Source organism: Chiroxiphia lanceolata, chromosome 1 (assembly GCF_009829145.1).
Source record: "Chiroxiphia lanceolata isolate bChiLan1 chromosome 1, bChiLan1.pri, whole genome shotgun sequence".
Taxonomy (NCBI): Eukaryota; Metazoa; Chordata; class Aves; order Passeriformes; family Pipridae; genus Chiroxiphia; species Chiroxiphia lanceolata.
In genome coordinates, this window is record NC_045637.1 from 35149306 (window position 1) to 35174850 (window position 25545).

At 39.0% G+C, this 25545-nt stretch overlaps 1 protein-coding gene across 7 annotated transcripts in view; it reads right to left on the bottom strand.

Moving 5' to 3' along the window:
- Nucleotides 1-24531, bottom strand: part of C1H8orf34 (chromosome 1 C8orf34 homolog) — a 149780-nt gene extending 125249 nt beyond the window's left edge. For 6 of the 7 annotated variants that reach the window (XR_004357197.1, XR_004357191.1, XR_004357182.1 and 3 more), the window contains exon 1: nucleotides 24041-24531. Coding sequence is in view for 3 of the 7 variants with exons in the window: in XM_032688496.1 (XP_032544387.1) it covers nucleotides 24041-24109 (69 nt within the window). In the remaining 4 variants the exon portion in view is untranslated. Of the gene's footprint in view, nucleotides 1-24035 lie in introns of all 7 variants that reach the window. The other variant, XR_004357193.1, reaches the window with a different exon arrangement.
- Between the last annotated feature and the right edge of the window lie 1014 nt (nucleotides 24532-25545).

Consider the following 25545-nt stretch of genomic DNA (forward strand, 5'->3'; position numbering starts at 1 on the left):
TGCACTGATACTACCCAACTGCTGTTTTACACCTTGGCCTTGCACGGCTGCAGAAAGAGAAGCACTCTCCATACTGCTGCTGGGGTTCTTCCTGGCTTCCTACACATAAAACACGTTAGGAGTCCAGAAAGAAGCTGTGGCTCTGTGTTGCACATATGCTCTGAGAGGAAATGAATTGTTCATGTGGCAGGTGAGGCGACCCCAAAACCCACATAGTTCTACAGGAAATTTGTGACTGTCACTGAAAAACAACAAAAGCTGCACAGAAGTAAAAAATTACAGGAATGTACCACAAAATCAGAAAGAAAACAAAACCAAACAAAACCACAAACCAACAACAACAAAAAAACCCAGCTAAGTTATTCAGAGCATTTATTCTCTTCACCTACCCCCAAACATAAATCTTACCATAACTACACACACTTAAGTCTATCCTCACTTCACCTTTTCCACACATTTTAATTTAATAAATAATTTTTCAAATACCAGCAGTTACTTAGTATTACCATCAGTTAAGCGTGTTGGGAAAAAATACTTCAAAAGGAGTATTCCAAATAGCAGTAAACATGAATAACAGCAGGCAGAATTACTAAGGCACAGCAAGTTATCTTTGTCCACTCCAAGACTTTCCATTCTTTTTATACAAGTAGTGGCATAAACAATTACATATAAGTGAAAACAAAGCAAAAACAAGCTTTCAATTTCAGAAAGAGAAATTTAATTTCAGAAAACAAAAAGGAGAAAATATGTCCAGTCTCATGTCTTGTGAAGGTGTTATCTTCTGTGATGTGATTTTTGATCTCTATCTATAGGGAACAAAAAACCCCCAGGTGTCTTTGGTTTCAAAATGGAACTCCACAGGGAGAAATTAAGCTACTTACTAATCTTAGAATTTTTAAAGCTCTGGAGAGTAACTTCATCTAGACTGTCTCTTACTAAGGTAGGAGAAACCCTCTCATATACATCATACAAGAAAAATCCAGAAATCAGAGTAATTCATATTTTGGTTGCTTGGCAACACTAACAGCAACCCTTTCTTTCTTTCCCTGCCAAACAGAACTAGTGACTATGGAAAGAACTAGAGACAATGGAAAGATGTAATCTAGTCCTTAGAATGGACCACCATAGCTGCAGGAATTCCACTGAGGATCCTATTACCAATGGAAAAGTGCTAATCTGTAATAGCTGACTTGTAATTTAAATAATTTCTCAGAATCATGGTTTGAAAGTTATTTTTCTATCTTAGATTAAGAAAAACAAGATTATGAGAACTGAGATACATGCACTGATTCAATTAAATTTTTAAAGACATGCAGGGGTGACAACTTACAAATAATACATTACAAAACTAATGTAGCACTAAAAACGTTAGTACACAAAAATAAAAATTTTAGAATGCCTACATGTCAATGTAAGACAAAGGCTACTTGGTTGTTGTCTTTGTAACTGACTTGGTTGTAACAGGAAGGAATGGTCTTTAATTAACATAAAGAGATCTAATAAATTAAAACTGCTTACAGGATTCTTTACCTCATTCTGAGACCTTGTAATAAAAATAAAAAACATAATCGTACAAAGTAGCAAAAAAAAGTTCTATTTGAGGTGATGTGAAATTGGATCCTATACAAAAGGACCACTTTTTTTATCTACTGTAAACATATTGATAAGACCTCAGTGATATAACGATCTGCACTGTCCCAGAGAATAAACAGTCCTTTTCTGTGATAGCAGTTAGAAAAGTTTAAAGAACTGTAGATATAGGCTACTTTTACCTATCTGGAGTAACAAACGTGTTGTACCAATCCTTTACATCTACAGTGAAAAAAAAAAAAAAAAGGAAGTAACTGCTGGAATCCTCATAAACTGAAAAGAGTATGCAGTTCAAAAAAATACTACTTTTTCTGTGTAATAATCCTCAAACTGATTTGCCTCAAGCACTTTCAGAACTGTCATTAAAAGTAAATGCAACTTAAAATGAACCCAAATATGACTCAGATTACAAACCATGCCATTAAAGAAAGACAAAGCTCTTTACTGCAAGTATTCCATTGCAAAAGGGGAGAAAAGAAGCTCTTAGGGATCTGCTTCTCGAGGTGCTCCAAGCAAGGTTTGAAAGTGGTCTCCAATTTACCACTTTTCATGGAGTTCCTGAACTCTGGAGAACGTGCAAAGAACAAATAACAAAAGCAGTGAGGGTAGTATCATTTCATGGCTGAGCTTCGCGAACGAAGATTTGGGAAGGCTTTATCCACATTTGTTACAGGCACGTTGGTGACTTATGAGGCCAATACGTGACAGACATATCCGGTTGCAAAAGGCACAACAGAAAGACTCCTTAGATGGTGTATTCCGCAAGACACGGTTCTTCCTGCGTTGCCTTTTCTCCTCGAGAGTGATCCTGCGTGTGTTCTCAAAGGCTTCCGCAGCGTTATAGATGCTGTGTCTCCAGGCCTCCCGATTTGAGGCCAGAGTGGACCAATTATGGTGATCAATAAGGCCAAGGCTGAGATGTTGTTTCAGGGAGTCCTTGTATCTTTTCTTCGGGGCTCCTCTCTTGCGGTAGCCAGTGGCAAGTTCACCATAGAGCAAGATCTTAGGGAGGCGGTGGTCCTTCATCCTGGAGACGTGCCCTGCCCAACGCAGCTGTGTTCTCATCAGCATGGCCTCTACACTTGTGACTGCTGCTTGCTCAAGAACAGATGTATTGGTCACAAAATCTGACCAGTGGATGTTTAAGATTGTACGGAGGCAGCGCTGATGGAAGCGTTCTAGGAGACGCAGGTGGTGGCGGTAGATGACCCATGATTCGGAACCATACAAGAGAGTAGACAACACTATGGCTTTGTAAACACTGATCTTGGTGCTTTTCTTCAAGTGTTTATTACGCCATACTCTTTTGTGGAGTTTTCCGAAAGCACTGTATGCCTTTGCCAACCTGTTGTCTATCTCCCCGTCAATCTTACCATCCGAGGAGATGAGGCTAGGGTAGCATCAGAATAGCTGTGTAAATCCACATTCACATACAGGAGGTGTCATCTCTCTTCCATATCCTTCTCCCACACACACAGTGAGAGATCCCAGAAGTAAGATCACAACTCCATGACCCTCACTACCGCCCTTCTACCAATTTCTGCCACCCAGTTCATCAAGGGACCTAACTCCATCTGCACAGCCCCCAACATGTGCTCTTCAAGTTCATGCTTCCTTTGAGACTTTTGTAATCCCCGTCAAATTGGCGATTACATGGAAATATGTTATCTGACTGTTGCTTGGTTATGTCATGAGGAGGAGGGGTGGAAGGGGCAAGAGAAAGAAAAATAAAACCAAAACACACACACACAAAAAAAAAAAAAAAAAAAAAAAAAAAAAAAAAAAAAGCAAGCTTCAGACAGGCAGTAACTGTACTTAGTGAGCACTCGGCTCATTTTCAAGTAAAAACATATACTTCAGTGAAGGTGAAAAGACATTACAGATTATAAATGCCTATTAAGGGGTATTCTCATTTTATCACCATTTACTAGTAAAACTAATTTAAACTTCTGATTAAATTACCCAAAGTTTATTTGATGATCTCATCTGTTGCTTGGATGACATCTTAATAGACAGCAGGAATAACATACTACATGGTACTCTAAATATACTCTTACACATTTGAAATGTTTCAAAAAAACATGACAAAAGTGAATGTATTAAATAAGAAAAGCTAAAGTGTACAAAGTACAAAAATAAAATTCCTTTTTGGTTAGCAGCAGTCTGATCTGACTCACAATGTGCTAAGTAGGCAAGGTTTCACAAGAAAAAGAAAAGGGAAAAGACCAACTATTCTCAGTGAAGACGCCTCTGCATTAAGAGCAGAATGAAAACGGCACAAGATCATTGAAACTGAGAATCATTCCTTGATGAAAAAATCATCAGATAAGTTTCAATTATGCATGAAAACAGAAATGCAAAACACTTATATATCTCTTAGAAATATTAATTATGCTTTTTGCATTTCTGGCTGAAATTTCTAAGTGTTCTACAATTCAAGTAAGAAAACTATTTTCTTCTGTGCACAGTGTGCCTTATAACAATAAATAAAAAGCCAGGGCAGACTGGGTGTCCATGTTGCCAAATGAACTGTTCACTACCCATAATCTCTCTCCTCCTATCTTCTTTCCACTGCTATGTCTTCCTTTCACTACATGTCCTTTTGTCTTTGCTATCAATAGGACTCCTCTCAGTCTCTTCCTTCCAACTGTGTAACAAGTGAGGAAGCCTGTTCAGATGTCAGTAATTATGAAATCCCTGTGCACCCACGAGACACACTGGAGAACAGAAAAGGAGTGAAAGGGAACTTCCATGGTTACTACAGACTAGGGTGAATACATTAGTTTCTGCTGCTTCCCCATTATATTGCTCCAAATTTGGTTCTGCCTTGACTGAGGGTAGAATGAGAAAGAATGGCAAGATGATGTAAGCTCTGTCAGTTAACTCCTTCAAGAATTTAACCTTGCATTGTGCAAATCATTTCTACTTTCTTCTGTAACTTCATATGTTCTTACATTTAGTTTTACTAAACTATGTTATATAGACTGTATTAAAAAAACCCAAAACAAAAACTTGTACAAGTCCATTTGTGGATGTTTCCAAGAGAGATTCATGCACACACATTGATGAGGCTGCAAAGGATCTTGGAAAAAAAAAAAACAAAACAAAAAAAACCAGGTCTAAAGTAGCAGCTTAATATATTAATTCTTTATAAAGAGAATAATCTTTTGTTATTGTACTGTCCTGAGGTCCTCTATTAGTTATTCAATGAAGGCTCAAATTTTAATTTCCTTGTGACTGTCCATGCATTTAATACAAATGAAACAGTCTTCACAGACTATTAATCATGGGCCCAATTACAAGAAAGTCCTAATTAGCTATGTCTAAACGTACCTATCAGGTTATTAAGTTAATTAAGAGACATTCTATCTTGCCCTGTAATTGGTAACAGTAACTACACAACAATGGCGCATTTTAACTGCAGAGACTTCTACAGACTATGGTACAGCATGCACAGATTTTGGCTCTATTATACTCTTTTGTCACGGTTTAGACGCTTAAAGTAGATAGAGTGAATTGCCCTCAGAAGATGTCTGTCTCTCTCTCCCAGCCAAACAGACTAGGTGGCTGAGGTTTGGATGGCATGCATTTCCAAATTAAGTCAATTAAATACAGCAAGTCTTCACAGTGATGTCAATGGTGATCTTGCTAATAAAGAAGTCAAGAGAGGCTAGAGGGCTTCCAGTTGACTAGTCAATGTGTATGTCCACTTAGGATAAGGATAAGAAGAATTGCTCTCCTGGTTCCACTGACTGCATATATATATATATATATATATATATATATATATATACACACACATACACACACACTACAGTGGAGCTTGGACACTTAGAAAATATCTACATTTAGGCTTCCTAATCACTTCCTACAGGCTGTAAATAAACAAGGAAGATATAAAATTGAGAGAAAACTTGCGGAAGGAAAGTAGGTTTAATAAATTTTTTGTGATTGACACTTTTTCCTTCAGAATTCCTTTCTGATTTCTGCAGTAACACAGCAAGGAAACAAAAGGTTTTAGAAGTATATTTCAACATTATTCTTACTGCTTAAATTAAGAGTCTGAAATTCTCAAATGAGTGCAGGAAGGTAAATACTACTTCTGCCAGAAAAGATTGTTTTCTATGGAAATAAATGAAAAATATCACCATCCTTTTTTTTTTTTTTTTAAATAGCTAGGCTTCAAATCTTCTCAAGCAATTTAGAACTAAAAGTAGTAAAATCACATTATAGATTATAAACAAAGTGGACTTCAATATATTTCAAGTGTTCATAAAATGATCACCACATCTCCCTATAAAATAAAGTACTCGACCCTAAGCAAATTTCCTCTTAAACACAATTCACATGCCTATACCATAATAGTTGTTTCAAACTAACCATGGTAGAATAACAGTTGAGAGCAAACTTCTATAGTATTAGTTGTCCTATTCAGCTTTCTCGTGAAAATATTCACACTTTTACCTGGAACTGACTGAAAAATTTTTAACCAATTCTTTATTTTTTTTCAAACCCTCAACACTACTCACTGCTGTTTCTTAAATGTTCATCTACTATATATCTGTACCAATTCAATAACAGAAGACCAATTTTTGGGGCTATGTTAGTAACCAATTTTCAGGGAGAGCCTGGAGAGCAGAATGGAAACAGTATACTCATTACACTACAAACCCTTTGCAAGTCAGTTCCTTGACTTGGATGAACTAGCCCTATTTGATATAATTCCAACTCATGTATGTGATAGTTTATACAATATGCATCATTGATCTTAATTAGCAACCTAATTAGAAACCTTTTGCATAGATGAGGTCTGATGGACAATTCCAAAGTTTCACTGAGTAAGCTCATGACAGTTTATTCAACTCCTCCACACACATTATAGCATGTAACACCTACCTGAACCTCTTGCTATATCTTTTCACTTACTTATCCTTTGAGGGTTTTTTCCCCTCTTATCTTATTCTTAATATTTCAAATATATTTGTCCCAAATATATTACACCGCTTCTGAGTTCACAAAATAGCTTCAAACACCTTTGATCTTTGGTTTTATTATTAAAATATTTCCTTTCTCTCATTCAAGCATCCCAGACAAGAATGCTGTCAAAAGGGAAGTCACTGCTACTAGGTTACTCTAAAACATCAACTAATTCCAGTAAAAGAAGAAAAGGTTAAAGATATGCTCTCAGATATGCCAAGCATGGCAACTGTTATCACGTCTTCTTCCGTAGTTTTCAAATCATGAAGATTTTCTATGATAGCTTACACTTCTTTCTGTAGGCCTGTATCTCTGCATAACAATCTCATGCTTGTGAAATTATGCCTACCACACCATTATCTGAACTCAGCACAGATTTATCAAATGAAGGTAGTTCAGGTTATTGCAGAAACACTGTAAGGTTTCCCGGAAGCGTAATTCAGAAATCTTCCTCAGTTTTAATCCACTCTATCAACCACTGGAAATCTACCCCGAAGGCTATGCACTTCACAGTTCAGCCAAAAGAAAATGAAAACTGCTCGTCTGTAGGATTTACATCAAAAGGAATACTTATAGATAAAGGCTAGGAAAGACTATTGCAACCTGGACTAAAATTACAGCCATAAAACAACACTGACTGCACATCACTGTCTTACCTAAAAGCTAACTCAACAGGCTGGAGCTGATCTTTCTCTGATCAGCTGAAGTAATCTTATTCCAATTTCAAGGTCTAAGGTGAAGTCACTTGTTCCACCATGTTCACTGATTCATTACTGCAACTGTTAAAAAAAAAAAATAATCTCATCATATTTCCAGTTTAAACTTCACTCACTTAGGTTCAACCTTCTGACAGAATTTTTTTTTTCTGAGGCAGGGTAATACTAAAAACTAAAGCAGCAGGTATTTTTGTGGCTACCCCAGGTTGGTTGACCTCAGCTAGCAGCTAAGCACCCACCAGCCGCTTATTCATTCCCACCCACCACAGCTGGATGGGGCACAATACCAGAAGTATGACATTGATAAATTTGGTCTAGGAATTAAAAGTGTCATTCTTACTACTTAAAATCTCAGATTTCAATTGTTAATATTTCCAGCAGAAGACAGAGGATCTAAATCTGGAGTTATGCAGCAAGCAATTATTTAGTGCAATGCTAGTGAAAGTACTAGTCCTATCTAAAGTCATAAGCAAGGTGGACACTTGCCCCAGCCATTGCCTGAAACACCCCCTAATCCCCCTGCTCGCTTCACTGTACTGATAACTACAAGGTGTGCACTGGGGCTTATTCCACCAACAGTGGCATGGCCTCAAAGAAAGCCCTGTCAAATCAAGTTTTACAGCAAACTTTAGAGCCACAAGTTTGATAGCCTGGTTCTGTGCTTTTCTCTCCATTTTACATGCTCACTACTACTCTTCCACCTATTGTACACATAAAGCACATACAAGTGACTAAAAAGACTACATTTTTGTAGAGACCCACAAAGTGCTTTGAGGCAGCATAAATCTACTATTCTTGCACTAGAGAGTAACTGCCTTCCATGCCTCCCATGAACTCCTAGGTTGTGGCAGCTGCCAAAGTCCTGCTAAGAGCACGAGAAACTGGAAAAAAAAAAGCTAACTTCAAAAAAGCTTAGGACTAAACCATACTCCAAATAAATTCACAATGCAAGTAAAGATAATTTTATAATTTCTAAGATTACCTCTGAAAAACTGCACAGTAACACCTGCTTTTAACTCTAGCTTGACACTTGAGACCTAGCTAATATTTCAGACATTGCTTTGTACTTTGGCATTCAGTACTATGGATAAGCTCATAGTATGTGGGGTTTCTAGATAGACACATAGTACTACCCACGCAGTGTTCAGTCCTAACAATGTGACTAACAAATCCCAGACTCCACGGAAATTTCAGCAATTTGGCTTGTAACTAAATGCACATAATGGCTTGGATCGTATCCTCAACGAAAAAAGGAGACAAATAGCTTTGCATTCCTACGGGATTATATTTACTCAAGTTATACAGGAAAACAAATATGAACAAATAGGAGATGATGTTTTAAAAATTTCTACTGCCCAATGTGCGTAGCCAAAGTTAACAAATATTCTGTTTAACTTCTATGCATTAAATTTATTATAAAAATAGTTTTCATATTTTTTTAATCTTGACCAAGAATTTTTAAACTATTCACATGGAACTTCAATAATAACCAGCAACTACAGTGACACAAAATAGAGAATGTGAGTTACCAGAGTCCAAGGCAGGGAAGTTCTAACACAGATTTAATTATCTTGACTTAAGCTGCTACCCTAAGTTTGCTCAGGTAATGATCACTAAACAAATGCCAAAGAAATTAAGAGATGCGCCCTGATTGTTAGAATTTACTTAAGTCATGTCATTTGGAGATGTTCCTTTAGTACAGCAACTAAACAACAGCTGGTAATATGCAGTCTAATTACAAGTTCTATACATACACTTTGAATAGAGTAATATCTTTTCAGATACGCATCTTAATTTCCTTTTATTTACGTGTGAGAGATTGACTTGGTCTCTTAAGACTTCATATCAATGTTGTAATCAGCTTTTTAAACAGATCTAAATATTTAATATGCACCAATACAACAGAGGCTCCTGAACTGGAAAGGTCAGAATTTGTTGCCATAGAAAAATCTGGAAATTAATTTTCACCACAGCAAAATACAAAGACTTATTTTACATCTGTAGAATTTATATTCTGTAATTGTAGCTGAAACTCCTTAAACAAGACTAAGGAGTGTTTTTGAAATAGCATTTTAAGAAGACAAAGAAGTTGTTCCACAAATAAGCAGTTGCTTGATTGACCTAAAGCTACTTGCATTCTCTTTTCCCCTCACAGGAAATGTCACACTGATTTGCTTGTCACAGGTAAAAACCCATGCACAGTATCTTGTCAGAACAATCACCACTGCAGACCATCTGCAAGCTCTCAAACACCTTTGAGAACATTCAGTCTTGTTCAGTTTGGTTCAACACTGCTCATACTCTGCTTTTCTAACTGCAAGTAGAAACTATAAAAATCTTTTAACTATTACAAGTAACACTTTTATAGTAGCAGTTTTTTTAACCTGTGTTCATTTAAATGTAGATGAAGCTTCTTCCTAATTACACATACATTTGACCTTTGCCATTTGGAAAAAAAAGCAAAACCCACAATGAAATTGGAATGAAAAGAATTAGTCTCTTTAAATGCAAGAATACAGGAATCTTTTGCTATCAGTCCACAGATATAAAAAAATTTGATTATAAGTGCATGAATTAATAGTATTGTAATAGGTATCTAAATAACTAGGTTAACTAATAAAAAAGAAGTATTGACCAATTTGTTTCTATAATATAGATCTTCCTGCATTTTGTGTACTACCATCTATTAAATTCTACCACGATACTAGCAACTATTTCATTTCTAATAATGGATATCAGCATACCTGAATCTATGTTCAGCCCCAACTGGGAAGACACCTTAATAATTCCAGTTCAATAGGAAACAAAATCCAGCTCTGATTGGTTCCATATGGACTTTTTATCATCCATCAGATAAGCCAAAATCACTTGTATGATTTTCCTCATCAGTCAGCAAGATGATAGAGAAACTTTAATGATACTTTTTTCAAAGTTCTGAAAGATTTCTAACATTCTCTGTCTTCATGGATAATCTCTTTGTTTCAAGTCAAGTTAAAATAGATACTTCTGCTGCTCAAGGTAAAGAAATTTCTGAGAATGATGACCCCATCATAGTCAGACTAAAAGAAGAAAATTGGGGAAAAAGACATGCAGATGTCCATTTTGATCTGAACAGTACAGGCTTGAAGTATTCAAGTTTACAACGCAGCATGAACCATGAAGGATCAGGTATGAGAGACACAGTAGCAAAATCGCTAGGGGAAGGAAATGTTAACACTGAGTGCAGAGGTACCCATGTTCTACATGTCTGAAGCCACCCTCTGGGATTCCCAAACTGCTTCCCAGTGGCACTTCGAGGTTCATTGCTCTGCCAGAGCCTTGAGAAGTTATAGTTACTGTCTCTAAAAGTGGCTCAGACTTGCAGAACAACCCCCAGGCTGCCATCTGAGATTCTCCTGAGAAGCAGGCCCTTCACGTGCCAAGGTTTCAACACACAATGATCTGGCAAGGCTGAGGTCTGAGCCCAGGAGACGACACAGCCTGCTGAAGGCAAACAACATGCGGCCCAGCTGACTGCTCCTACAAAGCAAAACCTACTCTTGCAAAGGAGGTACCAAGGTTATCTGCTGAAAATGCATGCTCCAAGATCCCCTCCACAGATTTACTTGCTTACCTCATTTACTGGTTTTGTGCTGCCTTGAAATAAGACCCAAAACTCTTCAGGCAGAAGTTCTTGTTTGCAGTATGTCTACAATTTCTACCAGTAGTGTACCTTTTTCTTGTTGCAGCCAGCAGGTGAAAATGCAATATAAAGATGGCAGAGGTTTTTAGAAGATAATTGATCTAACTACATATAGGAAGGATAACCTATTATATTCCTTTTGCACATCTTGAAATGCGAAAAAGACATAACCATATTCCCTAGAAGGCGTGGAAAGAGATAAAAATGACAGACATAATTCAATAGTTATATGAAGAATAGCATGGATATCTAAATAATATTTAGCTTTGTTCATATAAGAAATACTGTATTTTAATCCTGTAGTATGTAACATCAAAAATTCAATCTAAACACTTGTATCAAGACAGTCCTGCATTAAGTTATTTCCACATCCAAACATCAATTCCCTACACCGAAACACAACTACAACATACTGTATAGAACTGTAACTTGAATGCTCTTTTTTTCACCCAGGTTTGGCTACTAGAATCACAGAGCCAAAAAATACCTTTAACCAGTGTACAATTGCAATTAAATAAGTGATGTTACAAACGACAGAGAAAGATTAGATCACTATCAGAGAAGATAAAAGCATCTCACTCTACTGCCATACTTCCAGAACCGGTGTATTGCAAAGCATGTCCATTCCTCTGGAGAACTATGAGGAAGAACAGATTCCCATACAACTTCTGCACAGAAAGAGTCACTGGAAGACTTGCTTCAGACAAGACACTTCCTTCTCAGAGGCTGGATGTCCTATAGTCATGCCCAGAAAAGATAACTTCAGCAAAAGACAACTGATGAGCAGAAGTAAAAAAACAGTGAGTCTATTGAACTCTATGAGGAAAAACACCAAACTTTCTTGAGAATATATGATAGATATTAGAGTACACCCAGGCACATGTTTAACAGAAGAGATGGTCTAATGCCAAATGCATAGTTCTACACACTCAGCACTACACAGTTGTACCAACACTGCAGACAGTTTCAGGCTGGGGCTGTAACTGTCCCCTGGACTAAAACAACACATAACTGGGTTTTGTCCTCTGCATTTTTAATTTGGATAAATTTCATGTTTGTTTTTCACATCTCATTTCCTATGTCAATAAAAGTAGGCTTTAAAGCAAAAAAAAAACAAACCACACCACAAACACCTGAAAGTTTTGTGTATAATTGCTCATACAAACTTACTGTGGTTCATTTTTATACATATCACAGTAATCACACAGACCTTTAAAAACACATTCTGTAACACTTGTTCAGCCTGACTCGAATGTCATTATTTGAATAATTTTTGAATTATTTGAATAATAGTTTTTGTATAAAATATGAAAATAATCCTTAAGTAATGGATCGAACACAAAAATCATCTAGCTGGTGGGAGGCATAGAAAGCAATATGCTTTTCTACCAATATTTATACATATATATTATATTATTGACATATATCAGGCTCATGGAGTCTTTTGATATTACAGAAATCCAGAAGAAATACACCCAATATTCCACTGAAAGCAGGACAAAGAGATGCTCCAAGATGGTGGTACCTCTTGATTATCACGGTACCTATTATTATAAGGACTTACGAGAATGGCGAGATCCCATTTTGTGTAATACTAGAGTAAATTTTCAAATGCTCAAATATTAGACAAAACCACTGCATAACTAGTCATGGAAAATACCATTCAAGCATTTTTGTAGTACAATCGAGAGAGCCTGTAGGAGCTTAACAGACATCCAAACTATAATTTCCATCAAGCAATTCAGCCAAATGAGCAAGTTCAGTTAATCAACTCATCACAAAAATCTGGTGCTTTAACAAAATATGTCAAATTATCAGACCCAAAGATTTAAAGGAGCTGTTTTTCAACAAGAATTAAAAAAAATATATATTTCCACCCAGCCCTAAGTCGTACATTGCTGACAAACCCTATCCAAAAATGATTGCTATAAATTTTGCATTCTCAGACCTACTCATATCTGCTCATCAATGTGTCATTATGAAGAAATTTAAGGCAGCATTCATCCTGAGGACAAGCACAAAATATGAACACTTAAGCTGAAGTATAAGTGACCCACCTGCTGTTAATCCTATTTTTGAACTTTTTCTTTTCTACCTCTCAGTATGATAACAGAACTTATGGCTGAAAATTATATTCATTCAAATGCAGATTCATATGTAAAGCTACTGAAAAAAAGATGAACAAAGTATATAGTTTACCTTCATGATTTGTCACATACATTACTGCTTATTTGTTTCATTAAAAACTTACTTGCATGCCCAAGTCCTCAAAAAATCCTCACCTAAGTAAGTAATGTGAAAAACCTCTCTTGTGCTAGCTTTAAATTGCAGTTGAAAATGTCAATACCAAGCTGCAAAAAAAGCCTCTGAAATGAGAGGATGTTGGACACTATATGATGGCAATATTAATGCCATTTTTACATAATGAAAAGCATAAGTATGAAATTAAAAAAATATTATTGGTCTCTGTGTACCAAAAATATAAGCTAATGAATATATATTTTCCCAAAAGAAAAAATAGCATGAAAAAAGAATTCATAAAAAAATACAAGTTCTAATAATTACATCCTATGAATTAACTTAGTAATAACACTTTCTAGGCCAAACAAAGTAACTTCAACACATAGTTTTTAGAAATATACCAGTTTTACCTGTCATTTGCACTTTGATTGTCTTCTTCATGTAAATTGTCAGTGCAGGTTTAGTCACCATGCCCTCACTGACCTACCAGAGACATGACTTGCAACATCCATGAGCTATCCTCTGGTTTAGGTTTTCAAAACAAAGGACTGAAGGACTATATTTTGCAAGAAAGCTAGTGCCTTAAGTGGATATTTAAGGAAATACTACTGTACTAACAATTTAAAACTTTCTATGGGTAGTAATGGTAATTTTTAAGGACAAATAATTGAATTGTACATAGAACTGGAGTTAGGCCCATCATTTCTTATCAGACACTTCTACCATCAAGACTGCAATGGTTTAGGCAACTAAAAATCACTTTATTTCTAGAAGCTGAGATCTGGGAAATTTTAGAAGATGTGACAGGTTTTTGGGTTGTAGAGCTATTTTTAATAACAGCCAAAGCATTATTAGTCTCATTTTCTTACGCTTTTTATTTAGAAAACAATGCCTGTGAGTCACCGGTGTATGTTTTAGTTTGTTTCTGACACTGCAAAGTAACTTCCCAGCCCTGACAGCGACTGCCCTATTAAAGCTTTCTGATGATTTGATTGCTGTTTATTTAATATTAGACTAAATCTGCCTGGTTACGAGTGAGGGCCTTCCTCTTGTAAATCAGGGTCTCACCAACTGCAGCAGGGCTCCCTGCGGGAACACAATGTGATCACACTGATCACACTGCAGCCTTGAGACTTGTCCGTGCTCTGAACCACCACACTAAGCAGGGAAGAAATCAATTTTTTTTTTATTGTGTGGCACCAATTAAAGGGATTAAAAGCACTACCAGACACTGAGGTAGCACAAAGAAAGAAGAGAAAGCAGAAGGACCATAATTCTGTGCTGTGAAAACTCCTAAACCATGTGAAGACTGTAGGACCCAAAGTGGTTTGCAGGCTCTGTGCAGAAAAACAAGACAAAGAAAGGGGAAACACAAGCACAGAATAATACATGATAATGCAGCAGGACAGCAGCAGCAGAAGTAGGAGCAGCAGCCAGATAACTGACTACCATTTCAGTATCCCAACTACTGTATATTTTATTTCCTCTCCTGAACTCTTATCTTTTTCTTCAGTGTTTAAGTAAATATTAACTGGATCTTCATTCTGGCTAACTTCATTCTTCTAATCTTTTTTTTCTATAATCACAGGGAAACATAGAATAAAATAAATTCTCTTGAGTTTCTTATTTACCTTTGCTCCTTCTTCTTTCCTGCTTTTTCTTTCAGGTATTCCTCCTTCACAGAGTAAGAAATCAAGATTAAATCTGTTACTCCAGCAACTTAGTCTTCTATTTGTGTCTATCTCCTCTTTGTTCCATACTGATAAGTCTTTGTCTCCAAATAGTTTCACTATCTCACACTTTGTATTAGACTACAGGTATTACTATCTAATGGCATTATTCTGAACCATAGCACACTTAGGAGGAGCTCTGAAACACCTTTTTATTTTTTTCCTGGAGGCTCTACATCATGCAAAAGTATGTGTCTTAAGAAGATACTCAGTGAGTTGCAGCCTGTCATTTTTCTGAGGTTAATCCTGTGAAGAGTTCATCCTCAGCACAATTACGGGTGTTGGTTCATAACGGCACACCTGCTTGCATCTGCAAACCTTGGTTTTCTCCTCAGCTTCTGTTTTCCTGGACATCTCTGCTTTACCCTCATTAGGTAGGAAGGACAAGATTCTTCAGACTGCTTAGGAAGATGAATTTCCAGGTCACGTTGGGTGTAGTGTATTGAGTGTTTCATACCAAACTGCAGTGGACATGTGCAGTTAATACAATGTGTCTGAACAGGAACACACAACACCTGCCACACTTATACAGGATCTCTGTCCAGCACACATGGAATTATTAGGTGTGTCCCAATATTTCAGAGCTCATGCACATGCACATATACACATTTCAGCCTGAGAAATCTCAGTACACCCAGTCAGAAATCCAGGAATCTTATGCCATCTCTCTCTTTTCTTCTCCTTCAAAAGAAACTGTATCCTTATTTACATAAGTGCCCCCCAATTCCATCTCTACAAAACTATCACAGAATCTGTTACATAAACTTCTTTTCTTCCAAAATGCCCTGTGCATAATTGCTTCCACAGGTTCTCTTCAAGGTCAACTACAGCTGAAACCACCCTCCCTGTTCAGTTCTGTGAACCATCTCCCATGTCTCCAGAAGCGACTGCTTTGACTTACTTAGGCTTCTAGGACAAATTCTGTTATCAACAATACAGAACAGCTTTTCTGCACTAGTGCACCAAAACTTACCATTCAGAATTCCTTTTTTTTGAGATAGATACATGACCAGAGAAATATTTCACAATCATCAGTTTACTTATCCACTCATACAAATGTCAGCAGAGGCTCAATGCCTGTCAAATTGGAGTGTAACTCCTTCTTGATGAAGTTCATGGCACAGCGTTAATAGTAGTGATAAGTACTTTAACTCCCCAGCAAATGTAGCCCAAGCAGTATAGACAAGAACAAGTACCAGAAGTATGAGTCAGACACTGCAAAACATGCATATTCTTTAGATGATAAGAAGTTATATTTTCTCATATTTGTCCTGTGATTCTCACCCTTCGGTTATATTCTTAGCAACTACAAGCACTCGAACCTTTCCTTAGAAAAAGAAAGTACAGACGCCAGGTAACTATTTCACTGAAGATTATAAGAAGAAAAATAGAAAAGAAAAAGGAAAAAGAACATGTTGGCAATGTAGCATTAATCTTTGTCATCCCACCCTCTTCCCATTCCTATCCCTTCTCACTTTCAGGCTCAGTGCATTCATACGGTCTGCTTCCTCCTAATTTGTTCAGCCATCCTCCCTAATTATTCAATTCCCTCTTCTGCTCCTTCACAGAATCGACTGGGCTGGGCTCCATGACATTCTCCCAACCTGTGGAGAACTGCACCTTTAAAAGGCAAGATCCATATGAAGCTAACTTCAGCACATAAGCTTTGCAGATCACTTATGCCCATTTAGCAGCTTGCTACTGGAGAAAAACACAGTTGTGCTTACCTCCTTCCCCTCTGGCCACGTACATTCTCTGGCCACGTACATTTTCTGTCCCAAGTCACTGTCATGCTCCTCATCAGACCACATAGTGACCCACTGAGCTCAGTCAACTGAATATTTTTCACTTCTTTGCAGACTTCTTTTCTTGTATTTCATATTCCCAAACTGGGTAACCGTGGTATGACACAACTACCAGTTCTGGAATAAGGACACCGGGAATGGGCAGCCAGCAATGAAGACGAACAGGACCTGCAGCAACTGGCTATTAAATCAGCCTCACAGCCTGCAGTTCTGAGTACTAAACTATCAGAGTGTCTGAAATAAAACAGACTATGAAAGGTGGAAAGATCCATTTAAAAAGGCTCCAACACAGCTGAAAGACCTCATCATTTCTGCCCCAGAAAACAGCTCCTCCAGAAGCCAACAAAAGAGCTTGATAAGTATATTGTACTAGCCACTATAGAGAAATCTGGGGCATGAATACATTGATTTCATTCATTGAATATTGCGGGGAGCTGGGAAAAGAGGAAAAAGAAAGGATGCTTCATGTAAATACCCAATACACAATAAGAAGCTAAGAGTTTCCACTCTTTGTATGGACAGAAATTTTATAAGAGGTGGCTAACATAAAACAGCCTTCTTTTTATCAAGGGTAAGCAAGTTCATGTGCACTCCTCATTTTGTATGGGCATTTCTCATAACTGTAACCAGAGGAGCATCACCTGACATTAAAGTTAAGGCTGTCAAAAATTTGTTTGTTACAAGCTTGTTGAAAGAATATTACCATCTATACTGAGAGCATATATAGATGTTGGATTGTCTTGGTAAAGGCATAGGTGTGCATTTCAAGTGATCACGCTCTTTACCTATGTCCTAGCATTAAACTCATGAATCCTTTTTTCTCCTATGAAATGAGTACTGCTTTTCATCACCTTCAGTAAAGTTTGAAACAGCACACTGCCTTAGTCAGGAGGCCAGCAACTGTTTGCCAACAAATCTATTTGAAAATGATGTTGCTTTCAGCTTTTTTTAACCATTCCTTGTGGTTTCAGGCAGAAAAGCCTCTTAAAACAGAAGATACCCTTCCGTCATACTTCACAGCTAGTATGACATTTTTCAGGAGAATAAGAAAGCGTGCATCCATGCAAGAGAGAGATAATACAGAATACAGGAAACAGCATCTAATTTCTATCTGAATTATTACAGACATTAAAGTGTTTGGGTAGTCTTTTTTCCAAAAGTTGGTGAACACAAAAACACCTGAAGCCACCTTTCTAGTCCAGAAGTAACAAAGTATTTCCATCACCTCCCACTCATACAAAAGCACATTTCCCAAAAATATTAAACATTCCAAGGTTTAAAAAAATAATAAATAGAAATCACCACAAAAAAACCAAACAAAACCAACCAAACAATCACTAGAAAATTGAGAATGAGAAATTATTGGTCCCCACTTCTTCATTTGCATGAATAAGAGACAAAATGGAAAGTACCAAGTGGGAAGAAAAAACACTGGGAAAAAAAAAGAAAGAGTAGTGATTAGACCTTCAAAATGTGAGGCAAACTGTAAAAGAACATGCTGGTGATATGCTCTTAAAAACTATGTTTCTAACTCAATTTTTTTAACACTTCCATTTACAAAGTAACACTTCTAAAAGAAGCTAACATTAATAATAGTTGTCTTTCTAGGTGTGTTTGTCAAAATAAAGAAGCTAACTAAGAAGCCCACTTGCTGCAGAACAGTAAAACATGCTTCCTCATTCATGAACAACATTCTTTTCTTAAACCCAGATTCCAGAGTAGAGTAGAATTGAATGCCTCAACCACAAGGAAATTTCTGATGACTTTTGCATCTTGTTGGTCACCACAACAGCCAAGTAAAAATCAAGCCATTGCTCATGAAACTGTTTGTTAATGGAGAAGGGTGTGTCCATAGTTTTAATTAGGGTTTTTCATTTCTTTTCCCTTGAAGACAACTTTAACAAGGCAACTATCAGAATGTACAGTGAATTCTCCAAAAAGCAAAGGACATGTCTACACCAATTTTTCCATTTGACTTTCATTCCCCTTAAGTAGGTCTTTTACTTAAGCACAATTCAAGGCTACCACAAGGCCCTACTGTAGCAGGAAACAGCAAAAATAAAAATTAGAACTTAAATGCAATTCCCTACCCCACACTGTGTAACACTACAGCATTTCTAGATCACTACTGGTTTCCACACATCCCTTGAAAAACAGCTAATACTGGCTCCCCTGAAACAGGGACTGCAAGGCTGAAACAATGTCACCAGGTAATCAGTTAGCACCTAAAATGATGTCTAAGTACCAAAAAACTCGGCCTTCCAAAGGCTCCATCTAGCTGCTTGAAATTAAATGCTTCTGTAAATAAATTTGTATCATCCAGAATACAGACTCTTTCACGCTAGCAACAGAATCTAACCATTTAAGTAAAACACCAAAATAAAATAAAATATTATCTAAGCAAGATCAACAGAAAACAATTCTTTGAGTGCATCTCTATCATTCACATTGCAGATATTGCAGTTTAAAATTTAATTTGATACTGCGAGAAATCTTAAACCGGTAAATAAAACATTCAAGTTGACTATGTCCACATTTGTGTATTTAAGAACCAAGGGCAAACATCGCTTCAGAAGACAGTCCAAACTCCAAAATTCATTCCCGAACTTTGACTAAGTCAGTCACAAGATGCATTATACTGTTCATCACCAAAGAGGTTAAGGTTTAAGTCAGAAGCATAGTTATTTTATTTAAATAATGGAAGACAGTGCATAATATACACCAATAATGTTATCTCATTTAGGGGAAAAAAAAAAAAATCACAAATTAAAAAAAAGTTTATTATATTTGCTTCTGTAACTTTTTCTGCTAAATGAGAAAAGCTAAGGGTGATATTATGAACATAGCCTTTATGTTGTTTGAAATATAAATTACAGTTCTAACCCCATATTACTTGGAGAAAAAAATCTCAGGTAACCAGAGGTTTGGCATGTTTATTTTGAGAAGAGTTATTTTGGCTTTTTATAACTGAAAGAAACCACAGTTCTCTGGTTTGCATAACAGTGTACCTGCTGGATGCTTTTTAGCTGCAGTTCTAGAAATAAAAAAATTCTGAAACATTAATTTTATCTCACAGCTCTTTGATTTATTGCAATCTGTACTTAAGAGTGCTGATCCAGCTTTCAAATTCACAGAAACTGTCAGGTTGCCCAAATAAGAACACAACTGGATGCTAAAGAGATACAGCCATACAGAAAACTAGATATATGATACAGGCAATAGGATTATTCATTGACATTATTAACACACAAAAAGAATTTATTGGACTGGATGCCTGAAACAAAAAGTGGGTCAATACTTCACTCAGACAGAAACGAGTGGGTGCTGATTCTGAATATTCTGTCCCAGCCAATTTTAGGCATACACCTCCTGTTCACATTTTAGAAAGATGGAAAAAAAAACCCAACAGTGAAGCTTCATCACAGAAATAATTCATATTTAGAATTCATGTTACCTTCCAAGTTAATGTGAAAAAAAAAAAGAATCTTAAAAAAATCAGGTAGTGCTATGCTACGTGTTACCACAAAAATCCCAGAAAAGAGGCATTTCTAAAGGGCATTCCTCAAATCCAAAATTGTCTAACCACAGTATTCTCAGATGCCAATAATCTCTTACAGAAAGATGTCTAAGATTTCAAAAGCAAATGGAAAAAAATCCTCCCCACAACACAAAATCTACACAGAACAGAATAAGGCAGCTCATGAAACCTGACAGAATTTAAGGGATTAACTTCAGACCTTACTGTCGGCACTAACAATACCTGCATGCCCTGGGGCATTTAGGAGTTGACTTATAGGTTCACAGGAATTTTACCTGCAAAAACCTTAGACACCTGAAAGATGAAATGGGAGAGACGTAAGAGTTTTGAAAAGCCATGACTTAGAGACCTACATTCAACAGGGGAAAATGAGGCTGAAATATCAAAGTTGTTTGTAATCTGTTTTAAATCTCAAAATTGACAGTCTTAGATATAGACACTAATTCCCACCCACCTTCCTTCCCACCTCTAACCCATAAACTAGAATTTAACTAGTAAAAATGTTTGGAATCAAGTGAATCTCTGTGTTACCGTTCATAGCTAAGTGGATAGGACTTCCTATTATCTGCTAACAGGTACTGGTAACCAGTAGAAGACCAATGCCTGCTGAGTCAGCTGAAGCTCATTAATTCTTTCTCCAGGAGGTTATTCCTCGCTTTTCTTTATAGAGATGGAAACAACTTTTTAAGCAAGGGAGGGCCTAAGGTCTTTCTGCATCTCATGTGTCAGCACTTCTCTTGAACTCAATTGAACACAATTGAACACTAATTGAACACAAATTAGAAGCATAATTCAAGTGCCACACTATACAAAACTTAAGCAAAGACATTCTTAAGTAGATACTGCTGGTTAGTGAAGTACAAAAAGCCCTAGCCACAGTAACAGAGGGCCACAAATACAGGATAGAAAGGAGAAAACAGACACTACCAGGATAACTGCAAGCAGCTGGAACAGAATGACCAACTAGCAACGAGCAGCAACTACTGTTACTGACTGTAATGCAGGGAAATTGTACTTTATCTTCAATAAACCGCCACCTGTTCCATCTGTCAGTTAACTGTACCTGTGCAATTGTCTTAAATCCATGGTGTAAAGTCCTCCTGATCACTGACCCTTCATTATGCAAGTATGAAATATGATCTATTTATGCATTACCATCTCTGTCTTCATCTCAGAAAGCCTGCAGCTTCACTATCCACATTCTTCTTTCCTGTGACTGCCTCCAATTATCCAGTATTATTTTTTGCACTCCTTAAACTGTTGACTTGAGGCATATATTGAGCAATTACAGTCACAACCTGCTCAGCAAATAACACTGCAGAAAATTGAATCCAAGTTTGCTGTGTTCTGACTTGGTATTAGAAAATTAGTACTCACTGAAAAAAAAGATAACTGTCATCCATGACAAGTGATAATTAATTAGCATTAAAACTAGAAGTGGTATAAGAAAATGCTAGCTGTTCCTGAATGAAAGACGAAGCACAGGTCTCCTTTCTCAATGTGTCAGAACTTTTAGACACATGAAAAACTGATGTGTTAGTGAATATATCTGACTGCGAACACACGGTATTCTTGAAACACCACAATAAATATATAATAGGAATACTAGTATAGAGTACAAGCTTCATCCTATGCATAGTCTTTGATCAATTCCCATCAACTTCAAATACATGCCTTCCTCTTACTAAGATCAAGCACAGGTTGTATATCTACAATAAACTGTTGAGATCAAAAAGTACATCACCAAAATGAAATATGTAAGTAGATTTTGAACAGCTAATCAGGAAGTGGAGGAGATAACAGTTACGATCCTCTTCCTCCCACTGTTATGGATTAAAATAACTGTAAACAGCTACAGGAATGCTACACCCCTATATCTTGAAACCACTCACTAGTATTCAGGTGTAAGTGGATTTCTCACAAAAAAAAAAATCTTCCTGGTATACAGGAGTACACTAACAAGCTGTAGACAGTCTGCAAGGTTATGCAAAGAGCCTTTCACAGATTCTTTCTATCAAAATGAAATTCCTACATTATAGTGATTAGTGAAATAAGTAGTGATACATGAAGAAGTTGTATTTGTTACAGCATTTCATCTTTCCCTCCACCATTGATAACTAAAGCATCCCACAAGAATCTAAACAGCAGAGACGAGTATCTTACACTACTGAGAAACTAGGTTAAAACACCAGGACTCAGAACAGTGATGTCAAGTATTTCGTTTGAATTTTAATGTGCAAACCAACAGGCTAAGGAAATTGTGAAGAAAATGACAGCTGCCAAGGGCCTTAACTCCTCAATAACCCCAAAGCACTTAATTCCCATTGAGATATACAAGAGTCAGTTACATATTGTCGTGGTTTCACCCCAGCTGGCAGCCAAGCACCTAGCAATTCTGCTGATTGGATAGTCTTTTATTCAGAAACTGAACCACGCAAATATTTCGGTTTTTATTAATTCCTTAACTAGAAAAATCATCTGCTGTTCCCTAGTACTCAGTTACTGTTCCATCAAATGGAGTTTTATTTATTGCAAAATAAAAATACCTAACACCTCTGACACTGAGCCAATATAGTGTGTTTCAACAGCCTCAGCACACAGAAAATACAAAAACATTAATGAACAGCTTTCTAACAAAATTTGAACCTTTTTTATGGGCATTGGCAAATGTTACCCAAAATATACACTGAAGACGAGGCATCCACCACACCAGAATAAAAGAGATCTCATATATAGTAAGTTTGATTGAGAACAAGTTAAAAACTGAAAAAGGGAGACTTGTGCCTTGGGATAATACTGCCAGAGTATAATATATGTGCATTTAGATGTGAAAACTGCATGAGAAACAGGATGATAAAATGGTAATAATTGCGATTGCTCTAGTACCCTTTCAAATTCTAAGTATTCACAGCTTATGCACTGAAATAGTAAAATATGCACATCTGTGCATCTACAAATCCAAGCAAGTGCATAGTTGTAAGAAAACAGAAAATCTATAGCAAAAATACGGTTCCCAAGTGTATGACTGCAGATAAAAATTTCAGAAAACACCATCGACATGGACTTTTCGCAGGACAGAGTTCTTCCCGAGTGCCCGAGTGGGCTTCCCGGTGGGGAAGCATCCACCTCTCCCTCATTGCTAGCCGGTCAGGGAGGGGCAGCGGGGCTCGCCCAGTCCCCGCTGCTCAGCGCTGCCGCCCTGGAGACGGGGGGTTTGGAAGCGCCTCCTCCCCCCGGCCGCGCGGGGCAGGTGTGGGATACGCCGCTCCCCGCGGCCGGACGGCGGGGCCTGGCCGCTGTCCCGCACCGCGGGGCTCCGCGGCCGCCGAGGCGAGGCCAGGCGGACAGCGCCGATGGGGCGTCCCTGGGGACTGGGGCCGCGGGTGGGAGGGCGAAGGGGCACCTGGGTAGGAGGGCGAAGGGGCACCTGTTTCAGGATCCGCGCGGGATCGTGTGGAGCAGAGGGCGGCGCGTCCGTGGCGGGGCGAAGAAGCGGGGCACATCCGCGGGATAGCCGGGAAGGGAGGGCTGCGCGATACTCCGGCATTCGGAGGGGCGTGGAAGAGGGACACGAGGGCAAACGCGTGGTGCGGGGCGGCAGTGCACGGCTAGGGGTGCCGGCACTGCCGAAGAAGCGCCTCAAACTCATCCTCGCCCCTGCGTTCACCTGGGCTGCGCGGGGAGCCGCGGCCACTGCGGGGACTCCCCCGCCCGCACCGCTGCCCGCCGGGGAGGAGCCGGCCGGCAAGAGCGCACCTTACCTCGAAGAGGGGACCGATCTTATTCTTCTCCAGGTAGGCTTGGATCCTGGTCTGCTGGTGAGACGCCATGAAGAGCTCCGGAGGCGGGGGCTCGAGCTCCTCTTCGCCGGCGGCGGCTGCAGTCCCTCCGGCTGCTGGCAGCTCGCTCCCCCGCCGCCTAAGGGCTGCCACAGCGGGAGCGGGCGGAGGCGCTGCGAAAGTCCCCGGGACGGAGCTAACTCAGGTAACCGGGGGCGGGGGGGAGCCGGGTGTCAGTCGCCCGCTTAGCTAGGCGCGGAGCTAGCTGCTCTCAAGGAGCGGCGGGCGGGCGCTGCCTGGAGCAGAGCATGGTGCAGGGAGGAGAGGCGCTGCAAAGGCGGCCCCCAAGCCCGCGCCGCTCCGCGCTGCGTGTCTGTCAGCCCGTCTCTGTCTGTGTGTCTATGCAAGGCAGCGCCTTGGTTACGGGAGCGGCCGCGGCTGGCGCTGCTGCCCTCGCCACAGCGCCGCTCCCGGAGCCAAGAGCCGGGGGCTCCCGTCAGCTCCGCGGCCGCCGGCGCCCGTTGACGCCCGGGCTCGGCGCACAAAAGGCGGGAGCGAGCGAAGTGGGAGGAGAGCGGGCGGGAGGCGGGAGCTGCTCTGCCTCCTCTCCGCCGCCGTTCCCCTGCCCTCCCGGGGATGGGCTTACCTCCCGGCGGGGCCGCGTTCCCCCGCTCCGCGGGCGCTGCCTGCGCGCCGGCGTTTTGCGGGGACCCCACCTGGCTCCGATCCCCGGTCGGGCGTGAGCGCCGCGGGCCGCCCGGCATGAGCGACCTGAGCGGCACACGAAAACTTCAGCTGGTGGAGGGTCGCGAAGTGAAACAGCTGACAGCACGGAATGGGGTTGCAGGGACTACGGCCAGCACTTTTCCTTAATTTTTGTTTAAATTATTTTTAAATCTTAAAATGCTACCGTTCTTGTGATGCCAGTGAAATTCCCAGTTAGCGACAATGGGCATCTTAATGGAATAATTAGAGTAGCTATGCAGGTATATCTTGTTCTCAGGTTGTGTTGAGTTCCCGCAGGCATTCAAGGGGGCTTGGCCAAAACCCAATGGAGCAAATGAGAAATTTTCAGCTGGCTTCAGGGTGAGTTAATGAGTACATCAAAGAAGCAGTATTTATTCTTTCTCCACTTCAAATAATTAGTATCCCACCATTTCTAGAAGCAGGGTCCCCACCATTTCTAGAAGCAGGGTCCTAACCAGCTTTTTTTTTTTTCTTTCTCTCTATATTTAGAGAAGAACAAACAAATCATGCTTCTTGGGATTTGACACTTCCGTTCATCTTCAATAACTAATTCTGCTGTACCACCATTCACCTGTTTTGTGAAAAAAGATACACCTTATTTTTTCATAAGGATTTTTTTAAAGACACAAAACAGCTTTGAAGAATATTGGGAACATTCAACTCATCTGCTGAATCAGCAGCTGCCTGCTCCCAGTCAAGCAATGCTCTGCAAATGCAAGAGTACAAACCTCTCCTGATTC